The sequence below is a fragment of the Mauremys reevesii genome, linkage group 1, assembly GCF_016161935.1.
Source record: "Mauremys reevesii isolate NIE-2019 linkage group 1, ASM1616193v1, whole genome shotgun sequence".
Taxonomy (NCBI): Eukaryota; Metazoa; Chordata; order Testudines; family Geoemydidae; genus Mauremys; species Mauremys reevesii.
Genome location: NC_052623.1, coordinates 233,059,621 through 233,087,493, shown reverse-complemented (window position 1 = coordinate 233,087,493; position 27,873 = coordinate 233,059,621). Strand labels below are relative to the sequence as shown.

At 45.1% G+C, this 27,873-nt stretch overlaps 1 protein-coding gene across 3 annotated transcripts in view; it reads left to right on the top strand.

The window, feature by feature from the left end:
- BCL2L14 (BCL2 like 14) overlaps nucleotides 1–17,426 on the top strand; it is a 61,367-nt gene extending 43,941 nt beyond the window's left edge. For 2 of the 3 annotated variants that reach the window (XM_039520452.1, XM_039520451.1), the window contains 5 exons: nucleotides 6,123–6,545; nucleotides 10,556–10,723; nucleotides 11,874–11,944; nucleotides 13,276–13,548; nucleotides 14,553–17,426. In XM_039520452.1, coding sequence (XP_039376386.1) covers nucleotides 6,131–6,545; nucleotides 10,556–10,723; nucleotides 11,874–11,944; nucleotides 13,276–13,548; nucleotides 14,553–14,594 — 969 coding nt within the window. In that variant the 5' untranslated portion in view covers nucleotides 6,123–6,130 and the 3' untranslated portion in view covers nucleotides 14,595–17,426. Of the gene's footprint in view, nucleotides 1–349; nucleotides 399–6,122; nucleotides 6,546–10,555; nucleotides 10,724–11,873; nucleotides 11,945–13,275; nucleotides 13,549–14,552 lie in introns of those variants that run through there. The other variant, XM_039520450.1, reaches the window with a different exon arrangement.
- The last annotated feature ends 10,447 nt before the right edge of the window (nucleotides 17,427–27,873 follow it).

Below are 27,873 nucleotides of genomic sequence, written 5' to 3'. Positions count from 1 at the left end.
AATTGAAGCTATTTCTGTGACTGTCTCTTGTGTTTGGTGTTCATGAAGAATTGGGGAAGGTGGCATATAAATGACTTACTAGTTCACAGAAGCCTGGGAAATCATGCATGTGCACACACAAGACACACACTATGGCTGGAAAGGTTTTATCTGATCCCTCTTCCCTCACTCCCCTCCCCCAACTTTTATGATTCTTTCTCTCTGTGGTTTGCATTATTATTTAAATGTTTTTGGACCCAGCACTGACCTCTCTTTCCATTGCTTTAAAGACTCTAATGGCTTCCCAGATGCTCGGAATTTCCCAAAGCAGTGGCTGGAATGGGTCTTTCCCCTCTAATGAAAAGCATAAGGTCTAAAATGAAATATGATTTTGAGCTGTAACATCTTCCCACAGCCGGGTAAGGTAACGAGGGCTGTAGGTTTGTAAGCTAGAACTGGCCCCGAGTTAGTTTACACCCCCGTTTTTCTGAAATTCCTGGTTATTTGGATGTGTGGTTTTGGTTTAGGTGGAGCTCTGTTGTTAATATTTAGGTATTTGCAGTCCTCAGAGGTGGTTGGGAAGGTTGTTTTTGCCTCAACAAAAACTCTTAAACTCCAATGCAACATCAGAGTACTTTCTAAGCTGCTCCTCTGTCATATCTGACTAGTGACTGTAGCCTGACATCCTTGCTCAAGACATTGGCACGTGCATAAAGCTAAAACAGAGCAATACATGGAGGGTAGTTGCCTGTGTTTTATCCTAATGGAGTCATTTCACTGTGAGGACTCTGCACGTCTCTTGCATAGACAGAACTCCAAGGCAGCAGTGGGCAGCAGTGAAATGCTTCGAGTTCCTTGGGACTCTGGCAATATCCTGGCCAGCATGGCAAATAGCCTGCATTTTTGCTTGGACTGAAGGCCCAATGACTGTTTCAAGATCTAATAGTTTGCAAGCCATTAGGTGCCAAGGTGGCTATTATAGGCCATTGGAAAGCTGGGGCTCATGGCTTTCCAAGGACACTTCACATGCCAGTGAGTAGTCAACCACCAAAGTTGTATAGAGGAAGATGAAGAAAGACAAGGAAGCTTGTCTAACTTCAGTGGGCAATTGTAGGACCTCTGAATGTGAGAAATAGGAAATTATTAGCATGTCAGCAGCAGCGTGGAATTCAAACAGTGTATCAGACATTTTTCCTGGGAGAGGCTATCACAGATGAGATAAAGTTAATCTACTAACTTTTCTTTGCTACATTTTTAGTTAGTTAAAGGTCAATGATAAAAGTATTGTGCGAAAAAAGTAATGCAGTACATTAGGTGACAAGCTTGCTATAAGACATCGTGTTTTGTGACTTATCAGGGCAGAGAAGCACATTGACAGACTAATACAAATGCTTTCAGGACCTTTTCTAAGCATGTGTCCCAGGCAGCACCTGCCCCCATCTGCCATTACTGAGTGGAAAGATGAGGAGGCTGGGGGTCTTTTCCCATACACTAGGGAGAAAGGATTGGTGTCTTCCAGAACTGGCTTTGGAAGCAGGTCCACTGTGGCCTCTGTTTGTAGCACAGCATTCTGGCCTGCAATCCAGCCACTGAGTCCCTCCCCGCTCCACAGCGATGTTGCTGTGTCTGTTCCCAATGGAGGTGTTGAAGATTTAGAAATTCAGCTGATGTAAATCAACACAGCTCCACTAGGGTGACCAGATGTCCCGATTTTATAGGGACAGTCCCGATTTTTGGGTCTTTTTCCTATATAGGCTCCTATTACCTCCTGGCCCATGGAGCTATGCTGGTTTACACCAGTGGAGATCTGGCCCTCAGTACACACTACAGTAACTCCTCACTTAACGTTGTCGTCCTGGTTAACGTTGTTTCGTTGTTATGTCGCTGATCTGTTAGAGAACATGCTCGTTTAAAGTTGCACAATGCTCCTTTATAATGTTTGGCAGTCGCCTGCTTTGTCCACTGCTTGCAGAAAGAGCAGCCTGTTGGAGCTAGCGGATGGGGCCTTGGAACCAGGGTGGACCGGCAGCTCCTCCATCAGCTCCCCTAAGTTTCCCATCAGGCTCCTGTTTCTCTGTGGTGGTGTCCTCCTGCACCCACTCATGTATCCCCATTTCCATGGGGCGGGGGGGGGGGGGGCAGGGAGAACACAACAGGGATCAGGATGGAGGGAACTTGCTGGCAGCAGCTGCTGTCTCAACTTGCTGATCTACTAAAAAGGTAGTGTACTTAAACTCAGGTCAGCGTACTTAAAGGGGCAATGCACTCCCCTCCCCCCCCCCACACACACACACTCTCCCTGCTAAGAAGTAGCAGATGTCTGAAGCCTTTGCATATCAGCTTTCCAGGGGAGGGGAAATCTGTGCTATGGGGCCAGGGTATAGTGTATGTATAACTTGTGTAATTAATGCTATATGCAGCAGTCCTTGAACAGAGGTGGTCATAATCAGCATGAGGCCAGCCCCCTTTTCCAGGGAAATCATCCCAGTAATCATTGCCCACCTCCCAAGGAACATCTTTTCCTCAAGCTTTGATTTTAGTTAGCGAGATTAAAACAGGAAGCAAACTTCTTTGCTGCTTGCCTACAGCAGCCACATGGAAAGCACAACAGTAAACCAACAGCAATGCGGCATTTTTCCAAATCTAAAAACTTGCTTGTACACTAAGGACTTGCAAGATTCTGTGTAACCGGGCCATTGTATGACCCAGCCATAATAGTGCCTGTGCAAGCAAGAGGTTCACTTCGTATAACTTCCCCTCCATTGTTCCAGCTGAATACCCTAGCCAAGTAATTGGGACTATGTTAGAAATTTTCACATGGCCTTCTGCGGGGCTGCTGTTCAGTCACTTGCTTCCCTTCGTTCCTGTTGTTCTGCATTTAATCGAGGTCAGGAGGGAAACAAGCCCAGTGACAAGCACGAGTAATGGAGTGTTTCATGCTGAAAGGGACCACAGCATGATAAACAACAATGGATAGGGTAGCTGAAAGACAGCAGGCAGTGTGTGTGTCTAACTGCACCAGTTCCCCAACAGAGGAGAGGATACAATAACTAGGCATCATTGTATCAGCCAGTAGGGTCCGGCACAAGCATTCAAAAACCATGATTTTAAAAACGAACAAATATGAGGTTCATTTTTATTTGCTTTCCTAGTTGGAGCCTTTAGAGTTCACATTTTCAAACCTCTCTCTACAAACTAAGGTTGTCAAGCGATTAAAAAAATTGTGATTAATTTCACAATTAATCGCACTGTTAAACAATAATAGAATACCATTTATTTAAATATTATGGTGTTTTCTACTTTTTCAAATATATTGATTTCAAGTACAACACAAAATACAAAGTATACAGTGCTCACTTTATATTTTTTATTACAAGTATTATGCACTTAAAAAACCAGTATTTTCAATTCACCTATTAAAAGTACTGTAGTGCAATCTCTTTATCATGAAAGTTGAACTTACAAATGTAGAATTATGTTCAAAAAACTGCATTAAAAATAAAACAATCTACAATCCACTCAGTCCTACTTCTTGTTCAGCCAATTGCTCAGACAAACAGGTTTGTTTACATTTGCAGGAGATAATGCTGCCTGCTTCTTGCTTACAATGTCATCTGAAAGTGAAAACAGGCATTCTCAGGGCACTGTTGTAGCCAGTATCACAAGATATTTATGTGCCAGATGTGCTAAAGATTCATATGTCCCTTCATGCTTCAACCACCATTCCAGGGGACATGCGTCCATGCTAATGACGGGTTCTGCTCGATAACAATAAAAAGCAGTGCATACCAATGCATGTACATTTTCATCATCTGAGTCAGATGCCACCAGCAGAAGGTTGATTTTTCTCTTTTGGTGGGTTGGGTTCTGTAGTTTCCGCATTGGAGTGTTGCTCTTTTAAGACTTCTGAAATGCTCCACACCTCATCCCTCTCAGATTTTGGAAGGCACTTTAGATTCTTAAACCTTGGGTCGAGTGCTGTAGCTATCTTTAGAAATCTCACATTGGGACCTTCTTTGTGTTTTTGTGAAATCTGCAGTGAATGTTCTTAAAATGAACAAAATGTGCTGGATCATCATCCGAGGCTGCTATAACATGAAATATATGGCAGAATACAGTTAAAACAGAGCAGGGGACATGCAATTCTCCCCCAGGGAGTTCAGTCACAAATTTAATTAACACATTGTTTTAATGAGCGTCATCAGCATGGAAGCACGTTCTCTGTAATGGTGGTGGAAGCATGAAGGGGCATCAAATGTTTAGCATATCTGGCACGTAAATACCTTGCAATGCCAGTTACAAAAGTGTCATGCAAATGCCTGTTCTCACTTTCTGGTAACATTGTAAATAAGAAGCAGGCAGCAGTATCTCCTCTAAATGTAAACAAACTTATTTATCTTAGCAATTGGCTGAACAAGAAGTAGGACTGAATGGACTTGTAGGCTCTGAAGTTCTATATTTTGTTTTTGAGTGCAGTTATGTTAAAAAAAAATCTACATTTGTAAGTTGCACTTTCACGACAGATTGCACTACAGTACTTGCATGAGGTGAATTCAAAATTACTATTCCTTTTGTTTATCATTTTTACAGTAGAAATATTTGTAAAAAAATATACACTGATTTCAGTTACAACATAAAATACAATCTATATGAAAATCTAGAAAAAAATCCAAAATATTTAATAAATTTTAATTGGTATTTTATTTAACAGTGTGATTAAAACTGTGATTAATTGCGATTAATTTTTTGATCATGAGGCTCACATTTAACACAGTAAGAGTTGGCAACACTGCAAAGTTTTATAGTTGGGGGTGGGGGGCGCTGATGGAACCCAGCAGAGAGCAGAGGTAAATGTGGATTTAGTGAAATTTGCACACAGGATGTGCTTTAGTTAATTGAAATCTTTTCTTCCATCACATCCTTGTGAGAATCAGTATTAATATAACAACCTTTCCTGTTCCCTGCATTCTTCCCAAAGTTAACAGCTTCCCAATTGCGTCTGGTATCTCTCGCACCGACAGGGGCGGCTCTAGACATTTCGCCACCCCAATCATGGCAGCATGCCGTGGGGGGTGCTCTGCCGGTCGCTGGTCCCGCAGCTTCAGTGGACCTCCCGCAGGCATGCCTGCAGAGGGTCCGCTGGTCCCGCGGCTCCACCGAAGCCGTGGGACCAGCAGACGCTCCGCAGGCATGCCTATGGGAGGTCCATCGGAGCCACGGGACCAGCGGACCCTCCGCAGGCATGCCGCTGAAGGCAGCCTGCCTGCCGCCCTCCCGGCGACGGCAGAGCGCCCCCTGCGGCATGCCGCCCCAAGCACGCGCTTGGCGTGCTGGGGCCTGGAGCCGCCCCTGTGCACCAATCTCCAAGCCACCCATGCTAGGAATTGCTGCCCAGTTTGACGTCCACCAAGTTCCTTTCTCTCCTCCTTCATAATAGTTCTGAAAATTCAGCAGTTCCCAGGAGCATCACCTCAACAATGACCATGTGCCACTTTGCTTGTTCACTATACTGTAACTATTTATTTGTGCCTTTAGATTGTAAGATCTTTGCATCAGGGACTCTGCTTAGCATAGGAATATTCCTATATTGCATAGGATTGGAAGGGGCTTCCTGGGTCACTAAGTCCAATCCAATGCTATCCCAGACAACTCTATCTTTTTAAGCCCGTTAAATAAACTTATCAAGCTCTGTGTCAAAACTAGCAAGGTTGTTTGCCCCCATTGGAATGCTATCCCAGAAATGCGGCAAAGGTTACTCCTGTAAAGCACCATGTACATTTGCTTCAATCTAGAAACAATAACATGTGGAAAGTTTCTGGCAAAAACCATCCCCTTGCCCGAATGAAATTCTAGAAACCATGTTAGGGTAGCCAAATCCAGTTCAAGCCAACAAAAAATAATGGGAGAGAGGGAGCATGCTGTAGTGGCTCCTTGCCCCCTGAGACTCGTTCTTCCAGATCTATAAAGATGCTTGGACAAGCCACTCAACCTCTCTGGCTTTGGGGCACTGTGAGGCTTAAGTCATTGAAGTTTGTAAGGTGCTTTGGTGAAAGGCTCTATAGCAATGCCAAATATTATTCAGAATTAAGAAAAATGATGTGTTCCCTAAGCCATTAAGACTAACAAGGAATCTGTTCTTGTAGGGGGCAAGATGAATTCAACCAGTGACGCCAACATGGAAGAGATCTCTCTGGAGGATGAGGATAGAGATACTGTGGAATACAAAGTTCTTATGGCATATGCCCAGCGACGACTGTCCGCGAGTAAATACGGGCAACTTCTGAAAATGGAGGCGAAGACCTTGAAAGGATCATCTACAGAGAGAGGGGAAAGGGAAGGGATCCCTCAAGCTGGTAAGGGTGAGACACACCAAGAACTGTCAATCCAGGACAAAGGGCCCGCTGCCCAACGTAAAAAGCAAAAGAAGAAAAAGTTCATCTGGCGACGCCTGCTGCTTTCCTGTGCCAGAGGAGAGAGGGAGGAGGGCCCACAGGAGCTAACCACGAACCAAGACACTGTGAATGGGTATGGCATAAAGATGCCGATGGCACTCCAGATATCAGAAGGTGGGAGCCTGAATAGTTTCTCTTTCTGTCTCTAGTCCCTTCTTCATGCTAGTTTCTATTTCTCTCTTAAATAGCGTATTGATGGCTGCTAATACTGCCCTTCTCCTTTACTTGTTAATATATTTTTTCATGCCAGTGTGGGGGGGAAAAATTGCCAGTCCTGCTCCCTAAACAAGTAGATTCACACTTGTAATATACTTTTTAGTCTCCAGACTCTGAACCTATACACTGGCCATGAATATCCTCCCATAATCATACAATTGCACAGATTTACATTTCCAAGCACTAGCTTATTGTTCCCTGAACTTGGCTAGAGAATATAATGAAGAGTAGTTTAAAAAAAACAATAGATGTGGGCCAGTCTGCAGTCTCCTATGGTAAAATCAGCAAAGAGAGGGTTGAGAGGGCATCCATCCATGGGGTCTACTCAAGCAGTTTTCCTCATAGACTCATAGGATTGGAAGGGACCTTGAGAGGTCATCTAGTCCAGTCCCCTGCACTCAAGACAGAGCTAAGTATTAGTAGGCCATCCCTGCCAGGTGTTTGTCTAACCTGCTCTTAAAAATCTCCAGTGATGGAGATTCCACAACCTCCCTGGGCAATTTGTGTTTAGGAAAAAAATCCTAACTATCAGTGTGGTTAATCTCCAACCTAAACCGCCCTTGCTGCAATTTAAGCCCATTGCTTCTTGTCCTATCCTCAGAGGTTCAGGAGAACAATTTTTATCCCTTCTCTTTCTAACAGTCTTTTCTATACTTGAAAACTGTTATCATGTCTCCTCTGAGTCTTCTCTTCTCCAGACTGAAAATATTGGGTTTGTTTAATCTTCTCTCATAAGTCATGTTTTCTAGACCTTTAATAATTTTTGTTGCTCTTCTCCAGACTTTCTCCAATTTGTCCACATCTTTCCTCAAATGTGGTGCCTAGAACTGGACACAATACTCTAGCTGAGGCCTAATCAGTGCTGAGTCAAGAGGAAGAATTACTTCTCATGTCTTGCTTGCAACATTCCTGCTAATACATCCCAGAATGATGTTTGCTTTTTTTGCAAGTGTTACACTGTTCACTCGTATTTAGTTTGTGATCCACTATGACCCCCAGATCTTCTGCAGTATCCATCCTAGGCAGTCATTTTCCCATTTCCTATGTGTCCAATTGATTGTTCCTTCCTAAGTGGAGTACTTTGCATTTGTCCTTATTGAATTTCATCCTGTTTTCTTCAGACCATTTCTCCAGGTTGTTCAGATAATTTTTGAATTTTAATCCTATCCCCCAAAGCACTTGCAACCCCTCCCAGCTTGGTATCATCCACAAACTTTATAAGTGTACTCTCTATACCATTATCTAAATAGAACTGGACCCAGAACTGATCCCTGCAGGACCCCATTCGATATGCCCTCCTAGCTTGACTGACCACTGATAACTACTCTCTGGGAATGGTTTTCAACCAGTTGTGCACCCATCTTGTAGTAGCTCCATCTAGGTTGTACTTCCCTAATTTGTTTGAGAAGGTCATGTGCTGGCTCTGCACCCCCAGTATCCTCTGCTCCCTGGCATCGGAGCTGAAATGGAAATACTGTACCAAGGCTTTTCTAACTTCTCCCACAGCAGCAACCATTACTGCAGGATCCCTCTTAAAAGGGGTTCCCTGCTGAAGAGGGAGGGCAAGGTAACACAGTCCCAGTGGCTAGGTGCCTTCTCCTGAGGAATCTCCATGGGACCCCAGAAAGGTACAGGTCACATTCCCAGCCCCACCCCCATCCAATGCAGGTCTACCACCTGGCCCAGGGATCCCAACCCTACAGAGAGCTCTCCATGGGATCTTGAGAAGAGGGAACAATGCCACAGAAGTGGCTGAGCCTACCCTCCTCAGTGCAGCAGGTAGGGAGCCCTCCATACTCAGATTTAGGGGGCCATTCTCTGGCCCATGATCAGTGATGTATCGTACACCAAGTATCCAAAGGCCATCCCTTAGATAAGGTGTTGTGTCATGGCTGACGAGACTCCACCTGGTTTCCATGGGCAACTAGCTCATGCCCTAGAGCACAAGGGTCAAGCTAGGTGATAGGATGGCCTGGTTTACCAGGTACATCCACCTCTTGCAAGGTGGCCCCAGTGTTCTACTCAGAGTAAGACTTTTTGTCCCAGCTTCAGTATTATTGGCCAAATTACCTCCTGTGATAATAGTCATTGCCTTCTCTCCCTTTGCTATATATACAGGGCCTCCTAAAACAACCCATAACTCACATCTCCAATCCAGTCTCCCCACCAGCTTCTAAACCCTCCCAAGCATCTAGGACAAGCCACCCAACCAGTCACCCAACTGTCAGAGCTGGTTACATCTATCGATACAAGCTCTCTGCCTACTCCTCCTACCCTTGTGGATAAGTGGGCCTAACCCGACTCTTCCATTGGCAAAAATAATTTGCCCACCTCCAGATGCTATCTCCCACCACATGCTTTTTTTTTTTTTTTTAATTTCCTGCCCAGACATTATTAAGGAAGGTCATGTTGGCCTGTTTTAGTAATCTGACATTCCTTTCAAGGTACCATAAGTCAACCAGCAGATGGCAGTGTGAGCTCAACTACAAATACTGTTTTCTTCATATTTCCCCCATCAGTACCGTAAGAGGTAGGATTTGGTCCTAAAACCAGGCTTTACCAATACGGTAGCAGAACACTGATCGCACATTTGCAGGGGAACCTGCTACTTGTAGCAATGTGGGATGCAGACATCCTGCAGGAAAGCGGGGTGCTTGCTGTGATCATCTGTATATCAGTCCCAGATTGTCTTTCTAGATCAGTGGTCCCCAACGTGGTGCCATGGTCCTTCATCTGGCACCCGACAGACGAAAAGGTTGGGGACCGCTGTCCTAGATCATAGCTGATCTGATGTCTGAACTCTTGGGTCAACATTTCCAAACCTGGGTACCTAATGTTAGGCTTCTAAATTCATGTTTAGGCACTGTAATAAATGGCCTGATTTCTGTCCCACACACACACCCCACCCCACCCCACCCACCCAAGGTCTGAGCACTCAGCATCTCCCAGACAAGTTCTGCAAAATGATATAAAGGGAGCTCTTTTCAGAGCTGGATCATCCAGGAGCTGGTCTGGCTGTCTGCTGGTCACACAGGAGGTGTCCCTTGCGGGATCAGAGTTCAGGTCCCAAGCTCCCAGGGACTGAGTGCAGGAAAGAGCAACTTCCAGCTCGGACGAGCTCAGCAGCAACCTCCCGCTCGGTTGGTTGGTATGAGAGAGCCCCTGTTGGGCTGACTGCCCATGCTGATATTTATAGATCACAAAGGTCCTGGATAGAGTCTCTTAGCTGCAGCAGTGTGTGTGGCATACAGCAAGCCCAGCCACTGGATGAAAGGCTGTTAATGGTCATGTCCACTCCAGTCTCTTGCCATACAAGACAAACACAGAGAACTCCCAGCCTGAGAGAGAGGGAGAGATTCTTTTATTAAAACCCATCACCACAGTGTTTTATACAATTGGGCATAGATGAACCAGCCATTTACAATATCGCAATACAACCAGCTCTAAAAACCACTATCCTAAGGATAGGGTGACCAGATGTCTTGATTTTATAGGGACAATCCCAATATTTGGAGCTTTGTCTTATATAGGCGCTTATCGCCCCCTGCCCCGTCCTGATTTTTCACACTTGCTGTCTGGTCACCCTATCTAAAGAGCAAAGCAATCTCATCTTCTAATGTGCAGTAGTCTCCAGAGGTAGAAAGGCATGCAGCAACCAGTGAATATCACATACGTCTTCTACTGCGAGAGCTACTGTTCAGATAATGGACAAAGTGTGTGGTGTATCGTGGGTGTCTAGCATTCCCCTCCACTCCTAATTACAGCCACCTGACCCTGAAGAGCAGCAAGACTCTGTGATAGGGAAATGTGCCTCTTGATCTTGTTCTGTTCTTCCTCCTCAGGGTTCTGTGAATGCTAATGAGTTGAGCTTGATTGAGGAACTAACCAGTAGAATTTCTTTTTTCCAGTTGAGGCAAAGGATTTCGTCCATGTTGCAGACCGACTTGCTAAGATAGTTAACGCCAGGTCGCATTCAGCTCCCCGGAAAGTGGGTTTCAGAGCACTAGAGCGCACTCCAAGTCTAGAGGCAGATGGTGGACAGCTCAAATTCCCTCAGCAAGAGGGAGGTGAAAAAGGTAAGTGATTGATTGACTGAGGTAGCGCAGTGAAACTACCAAGAACAACAAGGAGTCTGGTGGCACCTTAAAGACTAACAGATTTATTTGGGCATAAGCTTTCGTGGGTAAAAAAAACACTGTCAGATGCGTCAACTACTCAGTGCATGATCCTATGCTTCGAGCTACAGTCTGGATACTGTATAACTGTAATTGGGGAAGGCTTGTGCTGAAGAAACAAGCTCGTTTTCTGGTTATTCAAGTTCCAGGGACCCCTCCTACCACTGTTGTTGTTGATGTATTTGTATTACAGGTAGCACTTACGGGCACCAGCTGAAATCAGGCCCCCACATACTAGCTCCTGCACAAACCCTTAGTAGCACACAGCAGAGCCCTGCTCTCAGTTGGGGCCTCTGGGTGCTACTGTAATACAAATAATTAATAAAGCTCTTGAACATTTTGAAGTGTGAATCGAACGTGACAGAGCGCCTGGGTGGGGAAACAGAGGCACGGGTAGAAGAAATGACTTGCCAAGGGTCATGCTACAGGCTGAAGGCAGGGCCAGGAATAAATCCGTAGTCTTCTGATGCCAAGCCCAGTGCCTTATTCACTGGACCACGCTGCCTTTATGAGGGTTGCTGTCTCCTTCTGCAAAGTGACTGCACGATCCACTGGCTACACTATATATCTGGATCATTTTTTTCACCGTCTCAGTGGGGTTTTCTTTCTCTTTTGGTGGGAGGTTTTCAGAGCTCTCTTTTCATTCAGAGGAGGGCTCCTGACTTGGAAGGTGGAGCCTTGTAGTCCCACTAGCCACTTCAGGCTCTTGCCTCCAATAGCAGATGCTCCTTGAAGAAAGCAAGAATAACTGAGGGATTAAACCCCAGCCCCACTCCCTGAATTGGAGCAAAACTCTATACAGCATAATAAATGGCTGGAACTCGTATCGGACAAAGAACGTCTCCTATTCCAGACTGTGCTATAAACCTCTGCCCAAAACCTACATACAGGCCTGTCGTATAATTTTACCTGGTTCAAGCCACAAAATGGGAGTTGTTTTCTTACAAAGCTGATCATTCTCTATGATTGTGTGGACAATGAGCTAGTTCCTTTAAGTCTGCTACCTGGATCCTGCTAGGAGAAAGTAATTGTTTTTTCCCCCCCACTCCAGATGAAGAAGAGAGGATCATAGAAACGATAGTTGCATTGTTAAGACAATCAGGGGATAAACTGGAAGAAACGGTAATATATGCACATATTTTAATGGGCATTCAGCTATGTGTATGTTTCATTATACATTTGCCGGTAGTGAATGCTATGATTAAGGTTGCAAAACCGTTTCATGATTTCATGAAAAACTTCCATGATTTGGACTGAGGCTTTTCTGTGTGAGGCCTCACAACTTAAGATTTGGGCTTTAAGATTTTCAAAAGCACAAAAAAAAGTAGTTGCCTGGTTCCTATTGAATTTCATTGGGAGTTGGACATCTGCCTTTTGTGCTTTTGAAAATCTCCCCTTTCAGCATTAAGCTTGGCACATGAGTAGTTCTCAGGGACAGCCCTAGACCAAAAGGTGCCCCAGGTGAGGAGCATCTTCAGTGCCCCCTTCCTTCCAATTGTTAAACTTTTGAATGCCTTATTTTTTAATTGCATTTGTATCCCATTTCATGACTCTGGTGCACAATTTGCATGCATGATTTAGCCCCATCATAGAAAACAGAGATTTACAGATCTATCATGAAAATATATCATCTGTTCATTCTGTATAAAAGCAAAGAAAAATTTTTGTTTCCTCTTAGCTTATAGAAACTTCTTAATTTTAAGAATAACTGAAATGTACTAACATCAAAACTTGAAACATTTTACTTCAAACATTGTATTTTCCCTTTTGTTGCTAACAACAAAAACAGCACCAGAAGCCTGGCGCCCCCCAAGCCTGGCACCCCAAGTGGTCGCCTGGGTTGCCTGTCCCTAAATCTGGCCCTGTCCAAGGAAGTTAAACTCTCTCTCTGTAACTTTATAGGGGTGATGGGGAAATCTTTTAAATTAAGAGTTAATGTTTGAAAATTCTAGCCTGAGCTTGTATAAATTGCCCCCTGCATGAATTCATTAGTTGGAGCTGAGGCTGGGATTTTCAGCACTGAAAGCTTAGGTCTCTACCACTTTAACTCCTGGAGCTGGTAGTGGTGGTAGATTCTTGTCCTCTACATAGACCAATCACTAGAGGGAGGACATGTTAGACCCTGAACCTGAGAGTACAATCTTGAACACACTTTACTCATGCAAGTAATCCTCACTGAAGTCAATGGGACTATGTGAATAAAGTAAATCCTATGTGTAAGTTTGATAACTCTCATGGGTAAGTTTGTAGGATCAGGCTATAAGCCAAAAAAATGCAGACTTCTAGAGAGATGTGCTCTCATGTGTGGTTTAATAAAGAATATGTTGTTGAATGCAGACTCCATGGAGACACGAGGGTGGGTTTCACTTTTCCAAGCACTAGATTCCCCCTCAGTAAAACTCTGTATTTATGACAATGGCTTTAATGGATTAATAGTTATCCTCCTCTTTCAGATAAAAGAGGACAGAACTTTCTATTCCTGCGTCACAAAGATGCTCTCCTATGCCTTCTTCAAGAAACTCACTGATCAGTACCTGGAGGAAATCCCAGGAGATTCTACCAGGGAAACAGAAGACAAAATACAATGCACTAAAGCTGCCTTTGTGATGGAAGTTACGACCAGACTTACAGCTGTGGACAACCATCCTATGAACATGGTCCTGGGGTTTGGAGTAAAGTACCTCAAAGAACATTTTAGCCCTTGGATTCAGAACCATGGTGGATGGGTATGAAATTTGTTTCCTTAGAATGATAGGCTAGCACAACTATATGCAACGAACATCCTTTTGGATTGAAAACAGATGTTAGAAAATTGTACTGCTTAAATACCTCTTTTAGAGGATGTGAGTGGTTAGGAACTATATTACATGGCATAACAGACTCTTACTTGTGATCCCCTGACACAAGACATCTCAGTCTTTGCACATAGGGGCCTAGATCCTCATAGAAATCTGTGGAAGTTAGGACCCTATATACCTTTGAGGATTTGGGACACAGTCCTTTAACCCTGTAATGTGACCCACTAGCATGGCCCTCTTTGACCATGCAGAGTCCCAGTTCTCTACATCTTCTGTCCTGAAAGCTTCCTTAGTCTATTTTAGGTCTCCAGTTTATGCCCTCTTCCATGCTGTCCCTTAGGGAATGCATTCCCACTTCTGTGCCTCCAACAGCATGTCTCCTCTTTCAGCTGCCTCCTTAGAGCCCACTTTTGAAAAGTCCTCCTAGGCCGATTCCTTCCCCAGCAATGCCTCTGTGCACTCCCAAGCTGCTGATCCACACATATCTCATTTGTCTGAATTTGATTGCAAACTCTTCAGGCAAAGGACCTTGGCATTTTGTGTTCTGCAAAGCAGTGTGGGCCGCTGTGATGCTGTATAAATATATTGCAGCTCTAGACTCCACATCAGTGGTGGGGCAACCTGTGGCCTGTCAGGGTAATCAGCTGGCAGGCCCGGAGACAGTTTGTTTACATTGACTAACTGTCCACAGGCACTGCTGCCTGCAGCTACCAGGAGCCACGGTTCGCCATTTCCAGCCAATGGGAGTGCAGGTTGCCCACCACTGCTCTACATCAATTCAGATTGCTGGCATTTGGGGACGTATGGTTGATGGTCTCACAGGTCAGCAGTGGAGGAATCCATTATTGTGATGCACCCATTGACAGCATTTGAAAAGGGGTTATGGTCACACCTCCTATTTTACCAAGTTCTTCTCTCTTCTTCTCTTGCAGGAAAATGCTTTGGGATTATTGGACGAGGAAGAAGTAGAATAAACTTGAGCGGATCCACTCTCCAGGGCATGCTGTAGCTTTACAACAATCCAATGCCAGAGTGATTTTGCAAGGGGAGGGTAGAAGAGGAGAATGCTGTGACTTGAAGGTCCCTAAGGGAAGGAAGTGTGATCACTCTTTTTGAAGCCTTCTGTTAAGGTGGAAATGTTAATCAATGTGTAGGAGAACAAGACTAGCTACTTTTCTCAGTGAGCACACACCTCAGTGGCCATAGAGTGCCACCTTGTGGCTCATGGCTAACATGACTTCAGATGCCTTTTTAAACGTTTTAATGGATGTATCTTAAGGTTCAAATATCAGTGTGTAATCCATGGCAAGAAACACCTGAGTGTAACTGAGCTACAGCTTCAAGGCCAGATTTTCATGTGCTCTGAACCCACCAATGGGGCCAGATTTTCCCACAGAGCTCAGCATGTTAAGTGCCACAAGTGCTTTTCAGAACCTGGCCCTTAATGCTATCATCTCACCACTTACAATCATATTGGCTCCTGCTCATGCAGTAGATGGTGCTGTCAACTCTCTCTCCATCTCCCTATCCAGTTGGATCCCATGAATGAACGATCCCATTGATTTCAGTAGAAGGATTTGGGGTTGTTTAGGGAGAAGGGGAGGACTAGGAGGGGAGGAAGGCTACTCTTATCTGACTCTTAGTTCTTTACTTTCATTGTCTTCTCCTCTACATAGACCAACCACTGACCCCTTTGCAGACGTATTTTTAATTTGGCCTAGCTCTACTATATTTTTAATTCTCTAGAGCCATGTTGTCGTCCTAAGCATTAATTTGGCTAGTAGTCTAGAAAATACTAGTATTGTGAAGGCTCCAGAGAATTAACTTGTCTTTTGAATAGTAAGGAAAATTAGCCTGGAGAAAGAGATGCTCCCCATTTAAAAGGTAGATTAGAAAAACTTCTGATGAAACATTCAGTAACCCGAATTGGAACTTTGACCACTGAGAATGAGCAATTATGCCTCCTGCCTCCAACCATTGTATTGGAGAGAATAAATTACATGAGTGGGGCATTTAGACTACAACTGCCAATGAAACCATTCCCAATACTGTTCCTTGAGCTATAGCCCACATGGCTGATATTCTTTTAACTGGAAAGAGAAGGAATTTGGAACACCGGCAGAAGTTGCAAAATCTTGGAGTTCCGTGCATGACTCTCCATGGGCAAATGGTTACACTTCATTAAAAGTCTCTACCTTTTTTTCTGAGCGGTCCTTGCATTATATCTCCTCCTTCTCCGTTCAATGTAGTCACAGGAGATGCTGTAAATGTTGAGTGGAGGAAAGAACATGCTAACTTCTACAAATCTGAATTAAAGGCACAGGAAGAGTTCAAATTTTCCATTTAAAATATGCCAGTCTTTGAGCAATAACTAGGAATCAGCAGGGACCAAGTATCTTTCTAATAAATTATTTTAATCTTGCAGATGGTGTGTAACAAACTCTGGCTCTAGCCTTGGCCACATATGGCCTCAGTTTTCCCAAAATGACTCTGTGCTTAATTTGACACAGCTTAACGGGACCTGTCAGAGGGTTTTGCCATTTTTCTCACAATCAGTCCCCCGACCCCACCTTTGTGGCATCTCAGATTAGCCACACTCACTCATTAGTCACTTCTGATAAGATAGGACATAGATCACCTAATATCTGGTGTATGCTTGACAATTATCCACCCATATTTCCCTCTTTCCTTCTAGCTTCCATTTTACACTCCTCCATCCCCACCCATTCAAAGGTGTCTTATACAGAAAAGATTAGATTATGCCCAACATGTTACAGTATATGGCACCCCGATGCTACCTGCTGAGGCACAGCTTGGATCATAAATGTCAAAGAGGAGCCATGACAGTTTCAAAGCAAGAATCACTGCGCCTGTTACAGGGCTAGCGCTTCATCTGTCATGAATGGGCCATATTTGTCCATCTACACCAGTTGAAGAGCAGGTCCCCGTGTTGGACTATAACAACTCTGCTGTTTCGGACTGCAAGAGGGTGGCTTCTGTTACTCCCATGTGGTCTGGGGGACATTGGTGGTGCAAAGTGACATAGTTGCTGTTCTATTATTAACTTGATTCAGGCAATGAGCTGATGGGGTTAAATTCCACACTCAAGCATGCATGCACCACTCCATCGCCCTCAGTGAGGTTATGCTAGCGCTGTAGTTGGCCTAGTGTGTTTCAGCCAATCAAAGACCAATTTATGAACTCAGCTGGATTCTGCCTGGGGGAAGCTGTATTTATATTCCCTGGCTTGAATCACAGTGCACCATTGAGCAGGGTCCAGCTGGTGCTGTTTTTAACAGGCTGCAAATGGAGTAGCAGTGCTGGATCCACAGCCCTCTTCTGTTGTGGTGCTGCTGCTAGTGAGTTAATTGTTCACCAAGAAGGACAGAGAGATGGAAGTTGGCTTGAATGTAACAGTGAACATCAGCCATCCAAAAATAAGCAGCTGCTTTTTATTTTGCTCGGTGTGAGTGGACTGGGCTGAGAGGGATTTTTTTCTCCAGCAGCAGGAGGGGTCAATGCAGCACCTCAGTCAAGTGAGCTGTTTCTGATTTAAACATTCTTTCATTTTTCATACATGGCGCAGTTACTCTTCAAGTGCAACCTACTTCTTCTACAGCAGAGCTGTCAGAACCTTGGCCTGAGCTGAGGGCTTTGGTGTGCTGTAGGTGAGTGTGCACACTTGTCCACCAAACTTGTAATGGCAGTTAATTGCATTCATTGAAAATCTCATTGCTTGGCCAAACACTAATTATCCATGATGAAGAAAAGAGTGCAATAAATCTACTTGTGTTTTTTGAAGTGAAGCAGCTGGCAGTCACCCTGTTCTTCACCACCACCTCTAACCCTACCCAAGGACCTATATTCCACCTTTATGGAGGAGGGATCTTTTTGGATCTTACCACTGACATTCTGTACAGAGGCTGAGGGCTTTTTGTTGCATCCAACTGTCCCTTGTGGGATGGTTGCTGGTGTGGGTTTAACTAGAGCAGGATTATGCTACTTGTTATAGCAACAAATCCAGCTGTAAACTGGGGCTGAGCTCTGAGGTGTTCAAGGTGCAAAAGCCAGGTTTAGAAATGAGCACAGCTGGTGCCAGGATGATTTTTGTTTAAGAAACAGCCTGTAGATCTCCCTCAGGGGGCTACATCATCAAATGGCTTCCCACAGGGCTGCCCAGAGGGGGGCAGGCAAGTGGGGCAATTTGCCCCAGGCCCCGCAGGGCCCCCCACAAGAAATATAGTATTGCAACTTTTTATGGAAGGGGCCCCAAAAATTGCTTTGTCCCAGGCCCCCTGAATCCTCTGGGTGGCCCTGGCTTCCCAAGCCCTACAGAATAACTTGAGTGCTTGTGATCAGCCCAGGCGAGGCTATGTGGACTGAACCACCCTCAGCAAATGAAACCTTCCATTATCTCTAGTCCCTGGAGCTGACATCTCCGAGCTCTGCTTGCTGGGCGTGTGACAAACTAAGTCCACTTTCCCTGTGTGCCAACTTACGCACTGTGTTGGATTTTCTACTGTACCGCTGTGCAATCTGCATGCAGGTGCTAGTCCTGCTCAGTGGCTCTGGTGACTGCTGCACCAGCCTAGGGTCAATAGGAGGTGCTGAAGAGGTACCTCAGTACTGTCACCCGAGGGCAAGCATTTCACCTCTCCATTATGTACCACTATAATTTTCAGAGGCCCTAAGCGTGCCCAGTTATGAGAGCAACGGGAGCCATGGGCACTAAGTATCTCTGAAAAACATGCGATTAGGCTCCTGAGGTGCTAGTTATGCAACCTGGGGCCCTGTGCGCCAAAATTTGGTATCTGCATAACATCATATGATCACACCTCTCCTACCTACCCATCTCCTTCTCCTTTGTGGGCGGAGAGCTCTCTACATGTTTCAGTGGTTGGTAAATCAGCAGGATAAAAAAAGAAAATGATAATGAGTTTGGGGTGGAGGGGGGAAGAAACTCAATAGACACCATTGCCTGAAAAGGGGCTGTACTGGCTAGACCTATTTCAGAGTAGCAGCCATGTTCGTCTGTATCTGCAAAAAGAACAGGAGTACTTGTGGCACCTTAGAGACTAACAAATTTATTTGAGCATAAACTTTCATACATTACCACTACAAACAGTTCTTTTTCTCTCCTGCTGATAATAGCTCACCTTAACTGATCACTCTCTTTATAGTGTGTATGGTAACACCCATTGTTCTCTGTGTATACATATATCTTCCACACATGCATCCGATGAAGTGGGCTGTAGCCCACGAAAGCTTATGCTCAAATAAATGTGTTAGTCTCTAAGGTGCCACAAGTGCTCCTGTTCTTTTTGGCTAGACCTAGTTTCATAGAAAGGCTCATGAGCTGGAACAAGTGTTAAAAGTTCACAGCTAATTCGAGAGAGAGAGAGAGAGAGAAACAACTTCCCACACCTGCATCAATCCAGCTGTGAGCATTAAAGCAGCTTTGTGTATGGGATGTGCTATGCATTGCAATTGCATCAAAAGCACAATGAGGGTGGGAAACCTTATCCTGACTGGGGTTACTGTAATAAAAACATTAAATACTAATCAACCAAAGGTCTCTCCCACTCGAGCGACAGTGCAGCTTTCTGCCACGTCTCACGACTGTCTCACAGGGGGCACAAGCTGCAGCCAGAACTGAAGGAATTTCACTACTCAGCTCTGGACAGTCGCCCATGAAGCGTCTCATTTTCTGTGGTGTTTAATGCCCCTAAAGCAGGGGGTTGGGCAAACTACGTGGCTTGGCCCCGCTCCAGCCAGGGTCCTGGGTCAGGGCTGTACCAGCTGCAGCATGGTCCCGCTCTGGCTCCTAGGTGCTCCAATGGGAGCTGCAGGGGCAGGGCCTGCAGATGGGGCTGCATGCAGAGGCGCCTGGCCGTGCCGCCGCATAAGAGCTAGAAAAGGGACATGCCGCTGCTGCTGGGAGCCACTTGAGGTAAGCGCCATTCGGAGCCTGCACTCCTGAGCCTCTCCCCATGCCCCAACCCCCTCCTGCTCTCCAAACCTCTCAATCCCATCCCAGAGCAGCCTCCTACACCCCAAACTCCTCATCCCCAGCCCCACCCCAGAGCCCGCAGCCCCAGTTGGAACCTGCATCCCTTCCTGCACCCCAGCCCTCTGAACTCCTTGGTCCCAGCCCAGAGCACCCTCCTGCACCCCAAACTCATCTTCAGCCCCACCCCAGAGCCCACACTCCCTCCCACACCCCAATTTTGTGAGCATTTATGACCCGCCATACAATTTCTATTCCCCGATGTGGCCCTCAGGCCAAGAAGTTTCCCTACCCCTGCACTAAAGGGTGTTAGTGGCAGCACTGATGCTGAAGAATTGCATTCCCACTTGACCCAGCGCCATCTCCTCTAATGGCCCTGCTATGCCTCACCCCCAGGAGTGGTGGGAAATATCACAAATGTTGTTCTGGCTAATTGGATAGCACAGAAAGGGGTGGGGATGCAGTTATGAGGAAAGGGCTGGATTGCAAGTGGATGTAGGCGATTTGAATTTGCCATTGTCCTGCTCCTCTGCTCATACCAAAGCCTGCCTCCTCAGCAAGCGTCACCTAGCTTAGAGGCAGGGTGATGAGGCCCCACCCCCCTGTGCCTGCAACCAATGCCAAGCCTGGAGGTGGAATAAAAGGAGAGGCTGACGGGCCAGGAAGGAGCTTTGCCTGTAGCATTGTAGCCAGTGGAGGAGGAGCGGTTCCCAAGCCTGAAGGAAAAGGCAGGAAGACCCCCTGGGAGGACGAGTGGGCAGCCCAGTATTAAGGTGGATTTGCTTTTTGTTTTAAAACATTTTGGTGCTAAGCCACTCCCCACCTTTTCCACCTCCCACCCAGAAGAGGATAGGACTGAAGGCACAACTAGCCCATGGGCTGAAGACCACCTCTGTGGACACTCGGCAGATTTTGCTCCCCATGGTCACATCACAGTCCATAAGGGGGATGCTGCTCCAGCCACTACAGGCAGGGCACACAGAGAGGCAGAGTGTGTGAGAAAGTGGATTTTTTTTCCTGCTGACTGACTGCTCCCATGGAAAACAAGTGCCTAAGACATCATGTTTAGCATTAAATGAATTTAGGTGCCCACTGTTCTCTGGCTGTATTTAACATGTGGTTAAACTCCCTGGAGATTTCAAGAAGCTGAGGCCTGGTCTACACTTAAAACTTAGCATCACCGAGCTGCACTGCTCAGGGCTATGAAAAATTTCACTCCCCTAGTGCATAGGTAGGTCAACTTAACCCAACACCCCCATGTAGATACCACTACATCAAGGTAAGAATTCATCTGTCAATCAAGCTACTGCGTCTCTGAAAGGAAGATTATCTACAGCAATGGAAGAAGGCCTTCTGTCGATGTAGGAAGCATTTCTACTAGTGGGCTTGAGCAGCACAGCTGCAGCAGTTGCTGTAATGTAGACACACCCCAAGTCTGGTTGGCTGTGGCGTTTATCATTGTTTTTTAGTTAAACTTGCAACTTTATGGCTGGGATGAAAGCCCCAGAGCCTGAGGGGGTCTCTGTCCAAAACATAGGGAAAGCAGGGACAGTGTGTAGGAGCTGGGAAAGCAAAGAATGTGCTGGGAGTGGGGGGATACATGAACTTCCCAGGCCACTAAATGGTAAAGCTCATCTCTTCTTTGGCTCTGATCATTTAGAGCTCCTGGGCAATGATATAGCTTTTCTTACAGGAGAGAAATGGCTAGGACCAGTTCCTGCAGCTTCTAAACCCAGGATGAGAGAAATTCAGCTGCAATATGAAACAAGAAGAAAATAAGTGACTAAAATTTGAATGAGGCAGTAACGTCCATGCCTGAGACGTGGCATCTAGGGTCCTATTGGGGCTGGGAGGAGAGCAGTGATGTTCCCCTGGAATCCTCTGTCAGGACTCCAGTTCTACTCCAGTCCCCGGGATAGACTGAGACTGATTTTTCACTCAGTGATGCCAACCCCCAAATTAAAAAACATGTTAACGCTCCTCCCATCCCACAAAAAAAATCACAGGATTTTTTATTTTGTTTGTTATTTTTTAAAGTTCACTTCTTTGTATTTGCCTTCTGGGTCTTGATCCTCTAGGGTGCACTTGTGGAAAAAAGTGTGCAGCTGTGAGACCCAGCCATAAGGGCGAGGAACTCTTTTAATGAGAGCACTGTGAGTCTTATGCAACCACAAGACTCCAGGAGCTGGGGGCAAATATTCTGAAACTCATGATAAAACTCACAAAAGTTGGTAACACTGACTCGTAGGCTGTAGTAAATGTGCTGTAGTGTTTTAGGGGTGATGGAACCATAGAGTCGGGGAGAGGGTTTCATTACGCCAGCCATATTTTTTGAACTACTTATTTAGGAAGTTTTAACAAGTTTCCACATCCTTGCCCTATGCATATCAGAAACAAAACAATCGTTACAACAGTTAGCTTTCATTTAAAGAGACATTATACCAAAATATAGTCATCAGATCTTGCTGTTTAACGGGGTGTCACCATATTACAGACTAGGCATCATCACAAAACCATGTCATTTCTAGTGACTATTAAATTGAGTGAAATCTCTATGCACATTTAAGAGACCAGTATGTCTATCAAATGTTAATATTCAAATAAATTGGATGGGTGTGCTAGGGGTGAGGGGCGTTTGATAGGTGAATGTATTTTGACTACATAAAAGGGAATAAAATGTAAGCAAATATCTATCTATCCATATTCTGTCTACTTTGCTGGATCCGCAATTGATGTGCAAATTTTTCCATAACCACAAACTCCCATTTTTTGGAACAATTTCTCAGTGGTTGGGCTATTTTTCTTTTTCAAATGAGAGGCTGCCAATAGCCATGCAGCTACTAGGAGATGAGAGATTAATCTCTCAATTTCCTTTTGTGGGACCATTTCCACTAGGAAGCCCCACGAGGATTACCAAGGGATCATTTGGTAATAAATATCCAACCATTCGTGATCTTTGGGTAGGGATTGCATCCTAATACTCGCAAATGACTGGAGCTGTCCACCATATATGCATAAAATCTCCTCTTCCATCACAATTTCTCCAGCATTTATCACCAATCCATCTCTCTCTATATTTTAACCTGACTGGTGTGAGGTGCTATTGGAAATAGTATCTTAAAGACATTTTCTTTTATTGTGCTACCGGCAGACATTACTGGTCCTCTTTTCCAAATCAATCCTCATTTCTCTGGGTAATTGGTCTATCCCATCCTTTTCCTAGTGTGTCATATATAGACTGATATAAATTAGTTGTAATTTTTTTGTTTCCTAGTTGACCTGACACCATTGCTTCTATTAAAGTTATCTGTCTGTCTAAAACAGGTTTTGAGAATCGTTGTGCCTGACTTGAAAGTCCTGGTACCAGGGTTGAGTGGGCCAGGTTTAAGTTAATTTTGATCTCTCAATAAGTTAGAAAGGTTTCTTTACTGAATAGCTGGCCAACTGTGTGTATTCCAAGGCTCTCCCAATCTTTGAAGCTCCCTGGTTCATGCTTTGGCTTAAGAAGTGGATTATTTACAACGGGTGTCATCGCTGAGGGAAAAGAACTGATCTCTAGTTCTATCCCAAACCCACAGAGTAGCCTTTGCTAAAGGATCTGTGCAAACTCCTGGAGGGATGTGATTTTTTTTTTAAATCAATCCATGGCAGCCTAGCAATGTTTACATTGCTATGATTTTCTTGTTCAATAAAGACCCAGTGTTTGAGTTTAGACCACCCCAATCCATTACAGTTTTGAGCTGGATGGCTTCTCAGACTATTTGGAACAGTACTCCAGCCGTATATAAACAGCTATAAAACAAACACACTGCACATGCAGGGATTCTGATGCTTCCCAGAGAAGCCCAGGGTTATGAGGCACCTCGCTACCACTTGTCAGGCATAGACAAGGCTCCCTCATGCTGAGGGCGCCTTGTCTATGCCTGACAAGGGTCAGCTCCCCAACTCCACCAGCCACAGGCAACACAAGCCCTCCCCTCTCAGCCTAAGTAGGCTCTGCTGTCCCTTTGCAGGTTAATGATAGACACCCTCCAAGAATCTCCCTGGCATGTCCACCATCTGTTCCATGGGACAGTTGCTGTATTCCCAGAGTCCCTGCTCCTGTAGGACCTGTACTCTCCAGCTTACTAGCTATACCTCAGATCACTGCTCTGCTTAGTACACAACACTTAGATATCTATTTAACAAAGAACAGAGATGCAAGTGAGAGCAAGTAGAAATGCTGGAAACAAATGGCTACATATAAAACAAAATCCCAACATGCATTCTAGAGCCTAGACAATTAACAAGATATTTTCATCTCTAATCAGGTACTGCTCACCAGCACTTTTCATCCAGGCAGCCTGTGATCCCTTCATCATGAGACAAGCCACGCTGTCACTTTGTCCCCTAGGTGTCTCCTTGCATTTTTCTGATATACCAGACCAATCATTTGATCTTGTTCCCTCCTCCTGTAGATTTTGGCCTCTCTTGTCGATTTCACAGTCTTGATTACCTGGTGGCTCAGTATGCAAACATGCTTACCTTGGAAGCCACACAAAACACAATGACCAGACACAGAGATAAGCATTTAATACCTGCTTGAATGGAACCTGTCCAAGGTACATCACCTCCTGGTGAGCTGCCTTCAACTTCAAAACTTTAAGACCATAATTTCCACTATAGATGCGTAACTTCTTTAATATTATCCCTGTATACATTACCCAATGATGATGATGACCTGGCTACTGGCTCTCAGTAACTCACCTTTCGCTGAGTTATTGTGCATATACTTGGCCCAGGGGATCCCTGTAAAACTCCTTGTCCCACTGTACCTTCTGCCAATGGCACAAAAGTTCCTGGGTCATCGCAATTGCTGACAGGAACAGGACTAAAGTCAGCAAAGATAATCTACCAAGAACAGCTCAGACAGGATAGTGGCTCTTCCAGAACATAGGGAAGCACTTACCAACTTCTCATGTCCTGGGGCAGCCACCTACATTTCAAAGGCAAAAGACAACTTTATGAAAAGGACTCCTTATGCTACATTTACCTTCAAGCTCTTCCTTGTCCCCCCGAGTTTCATTAATGGGATACCAATGTATGGATTGATACCAATGTAAGATCCTTGTATGATGATTACTGAAATATGGGACATGGTGTGTATCACATTCATGTTAGCCCTACACTGTAGCAGTGACTGCGTATGTGAAGCGCTACCCTCTACTGGATGCTATGTGGGAGCAGCTTACCATCAGGAGGTTGTCCAATGGCCGAACAAAGTAGTAATTATTAGAATCCATGATTGCTGAAGTAATAAGGGCTTATGTATTTGGAGCTGAAAGTTCCATGTTTGGTTTTTATCTGTGAACATAAAGATCATGGATCAAACGTTCAAAAAGTACCTAAGTGACTTAGGAGCCTAAATCTCAATGACTTTCCCTGAGATTTAGGCTCCCAAGGTGGCCCACATCCTCAATGGTATTTAGGCACTTAACTCCCACTGATGTAAATGCAGTGAGGCACCTATATGCCTTTGAGGTTCTGGGCCTACTTCACTTCTAAAAGTGGGAATCCACATGGCTCGGGTGAGCAACATAGAGGAGGGCTATGAAATAGTTTCCAGCTGCAATGGTATCATCCAGCCCTGGTCTCCTCGCGACTCCAGCAACTGTACCAACACGGTAGAAAACCCAGCACCTGTTCCCCATTCTCACCAGTCTTTCTGCAGAGTAAGGTCAAGCCTACTTGTCACGCAAGCTTTGTTTAAGCACAAAGAGCTCCCGTGGATCTGGGAAATGTGTTTTCACTAAGTGAAACCCAATTTAAAAAAAACAATGTTAGCAACTAGGAATTTGTATGTGTGCAGCCCAAGCCCAAGTGTGAAATGATGCATAAAAGTATGGCCTATGGTTTTAATTAAGGCAAATGCAAGTCAGGAAAGACAATATCCCATTATTGAACGGGGCCCATAGTCTTTGTCATGTTGGACGCAGTTTCTGCATTCAGTTAAAGGAGGCAAATTAGGCCCTAGCGCCAGAAGGAAAACCAAACAGAGCCAGTTTCATGGACCAAAATTCAATGGGCGACAGGAAGAATTTATCATCTCCACAAAAACTTTGGAATATGCAGTGGAAAGACACTTCAGAAATCCATGGAAAGGCTTTGAAGAAGTGTGACTCATGGTCACTTTGAAGATTCTGTTTTCTTCTTTCTTTCCGCTTATGAAACGGGTTTTAAGAGTCCCACACCCAATTTTTCTCTGGGTGGGGATCCTAGTTGGCAGGCTCCCCCTTTATCACTACCTCAAAGGCCACAGAGACAGCTTTTCCTTGTAGCTTAGAAGCTGGGCCATTCAAGAATGACACTAAGCACTCCCCAGCTCCCCAAGTGCCCCGTGTCCCTAGTAGTAGGAAGAGTGATTTGACAATCAGGGGTTGGGACCACATTAAAAATAGACCACAATGGGCCATAGATCTATCCATGTGCAGTATTATTAGTCAACATGTTTGCTATTGCCCAATATGCAATCCGGTTTGTAGCTAAAGTGCTCCACATGAAAGGAAGCATAGCTTAATTATTGTATGGCCTAGGGTTGGATCTCTAGGGTAGCTATTGACTTGTGAAGTTTGGAAGACTCAAAGGGTAAGTCTTCAAAAACAAGCCAACAAGAAACTTGGCAACAAGTCTTAGGGCCCAGGATCTACAGATCTGGGCTTGCAAGGCTCATGCTATGGCACTAAAAATAGCACTGTAGACATTCCCGCAAAGGCTCTAAGACTCACCCTCTGGCTGGGTTTCAGAGCACAGGCGGGAGCACTGACCAGGGCCGGCTCTAGGCACCAGCATTCCAAGCATGTGCTTGGGACAGCCCTTTTCAAGGGGCGGCACTCTGGCCTTTTTTTTTTTGCGCTTCGGCAGCAGCACTCCGCACCGTCCCCCCCCCCCCCCTTTTTTTTTTTTTTTTGCTTGGGGCCGCAAAAAACCTGGAGCCGGCCCTGACACTGACACCACTCATTTGAGCTCTGAAGTGCAAGCTGCAGTCTGTAGACCCAGGCTCTGAGACTCAGTGCTGCTGGGGTGGGGGTTTTGGGTTTTTTTTTTTTTTTTCCCCAGTGTAGACATACAGATCTTAGATATTGCAATGGTGTGTTTTTGCTATAATGGTTTCCCGGAAGATGGGGGTAACCAACTGTCAGTTTCTTTGCATACGTATGGAAATAGAGCAATAGATAAAAATCATATAAACCCAATAACTCTATCCTTTGAAAAAACTGCAATGGAAATTAACACAAACACCTACACTGAAACAGTTAGAGGCAGACTTAGGTACAAATAGGGGCATTTGCAGCTCTTGTTGGAGTCGTATAAAATGGCACAAGCTACAGATGGGAAAAAAACCATCAGATCATTAAACCCAGCCTCCTAGGAAGAACAAGACATAAGAGTCAACACACGTTTTCAAACTGTGGGGTGTAGCCAGGAATGGTTGCAGGGCGTGCCTTCTCCACCCCAGCTCACCTCCGTGGGCCACCCAGCCTGTGGCTCAGTGTCAACATCTGTCACTGTTGTGCTGATTTCCACTCCCAGCAGCCTCTGCGCCCAGTGCTGGCTCCGCCCCCACCCTGACAACCCAAGGCGGGGAGGGGCAGGCATTGTGTCTATTTTTGTCTGGGTCCGGTGAGTGCAACCACAAATTGTAACTCAAAAGTGGGGCTCGGTTTGAAAACCGCTGCATTAAACTGATACATTGCAAGGCTAAGATCGTGACTATTGTAGTATCAGCAACACATGGAGTGTTAGGGCCAGGGTACACTTTTACTGTTAATATAACATGAAATTTGGTTCCTTTTAAAGCGTCTTGGGCTTGTGAGTAGCACAGCATCTTTTCTGGATTTGATTTTTATAATGCTCCTCCCATTTTGCATATACATGTTCTCTATCCCAAGGTAGCATTTTCACTCCTATCTGGCACAAAAGCCTTTAAAAAAAAATAGAGTGGGGAGCAGGAATAGAATTGTCCAGAAATCATTCCAGACCTGAAATGGTCCCATGCAACAAAACATTAACATGCCAAAAACCCTCCACAACTAAAACAGGGTAGTTTTTCGTTACTTAAAAGTGGCTGTCGGCAGCACTGCAGTCAGGAGACAGATTCTGCCAGTACCCAGTTAAAGCAACAGCAGCTAATCATGTGAAACAGCAAGACAAATGCCAGGTAATGAAAAACAAATGTCAAAGGCCTTACTGGGTGTGCAGTAAGCCAT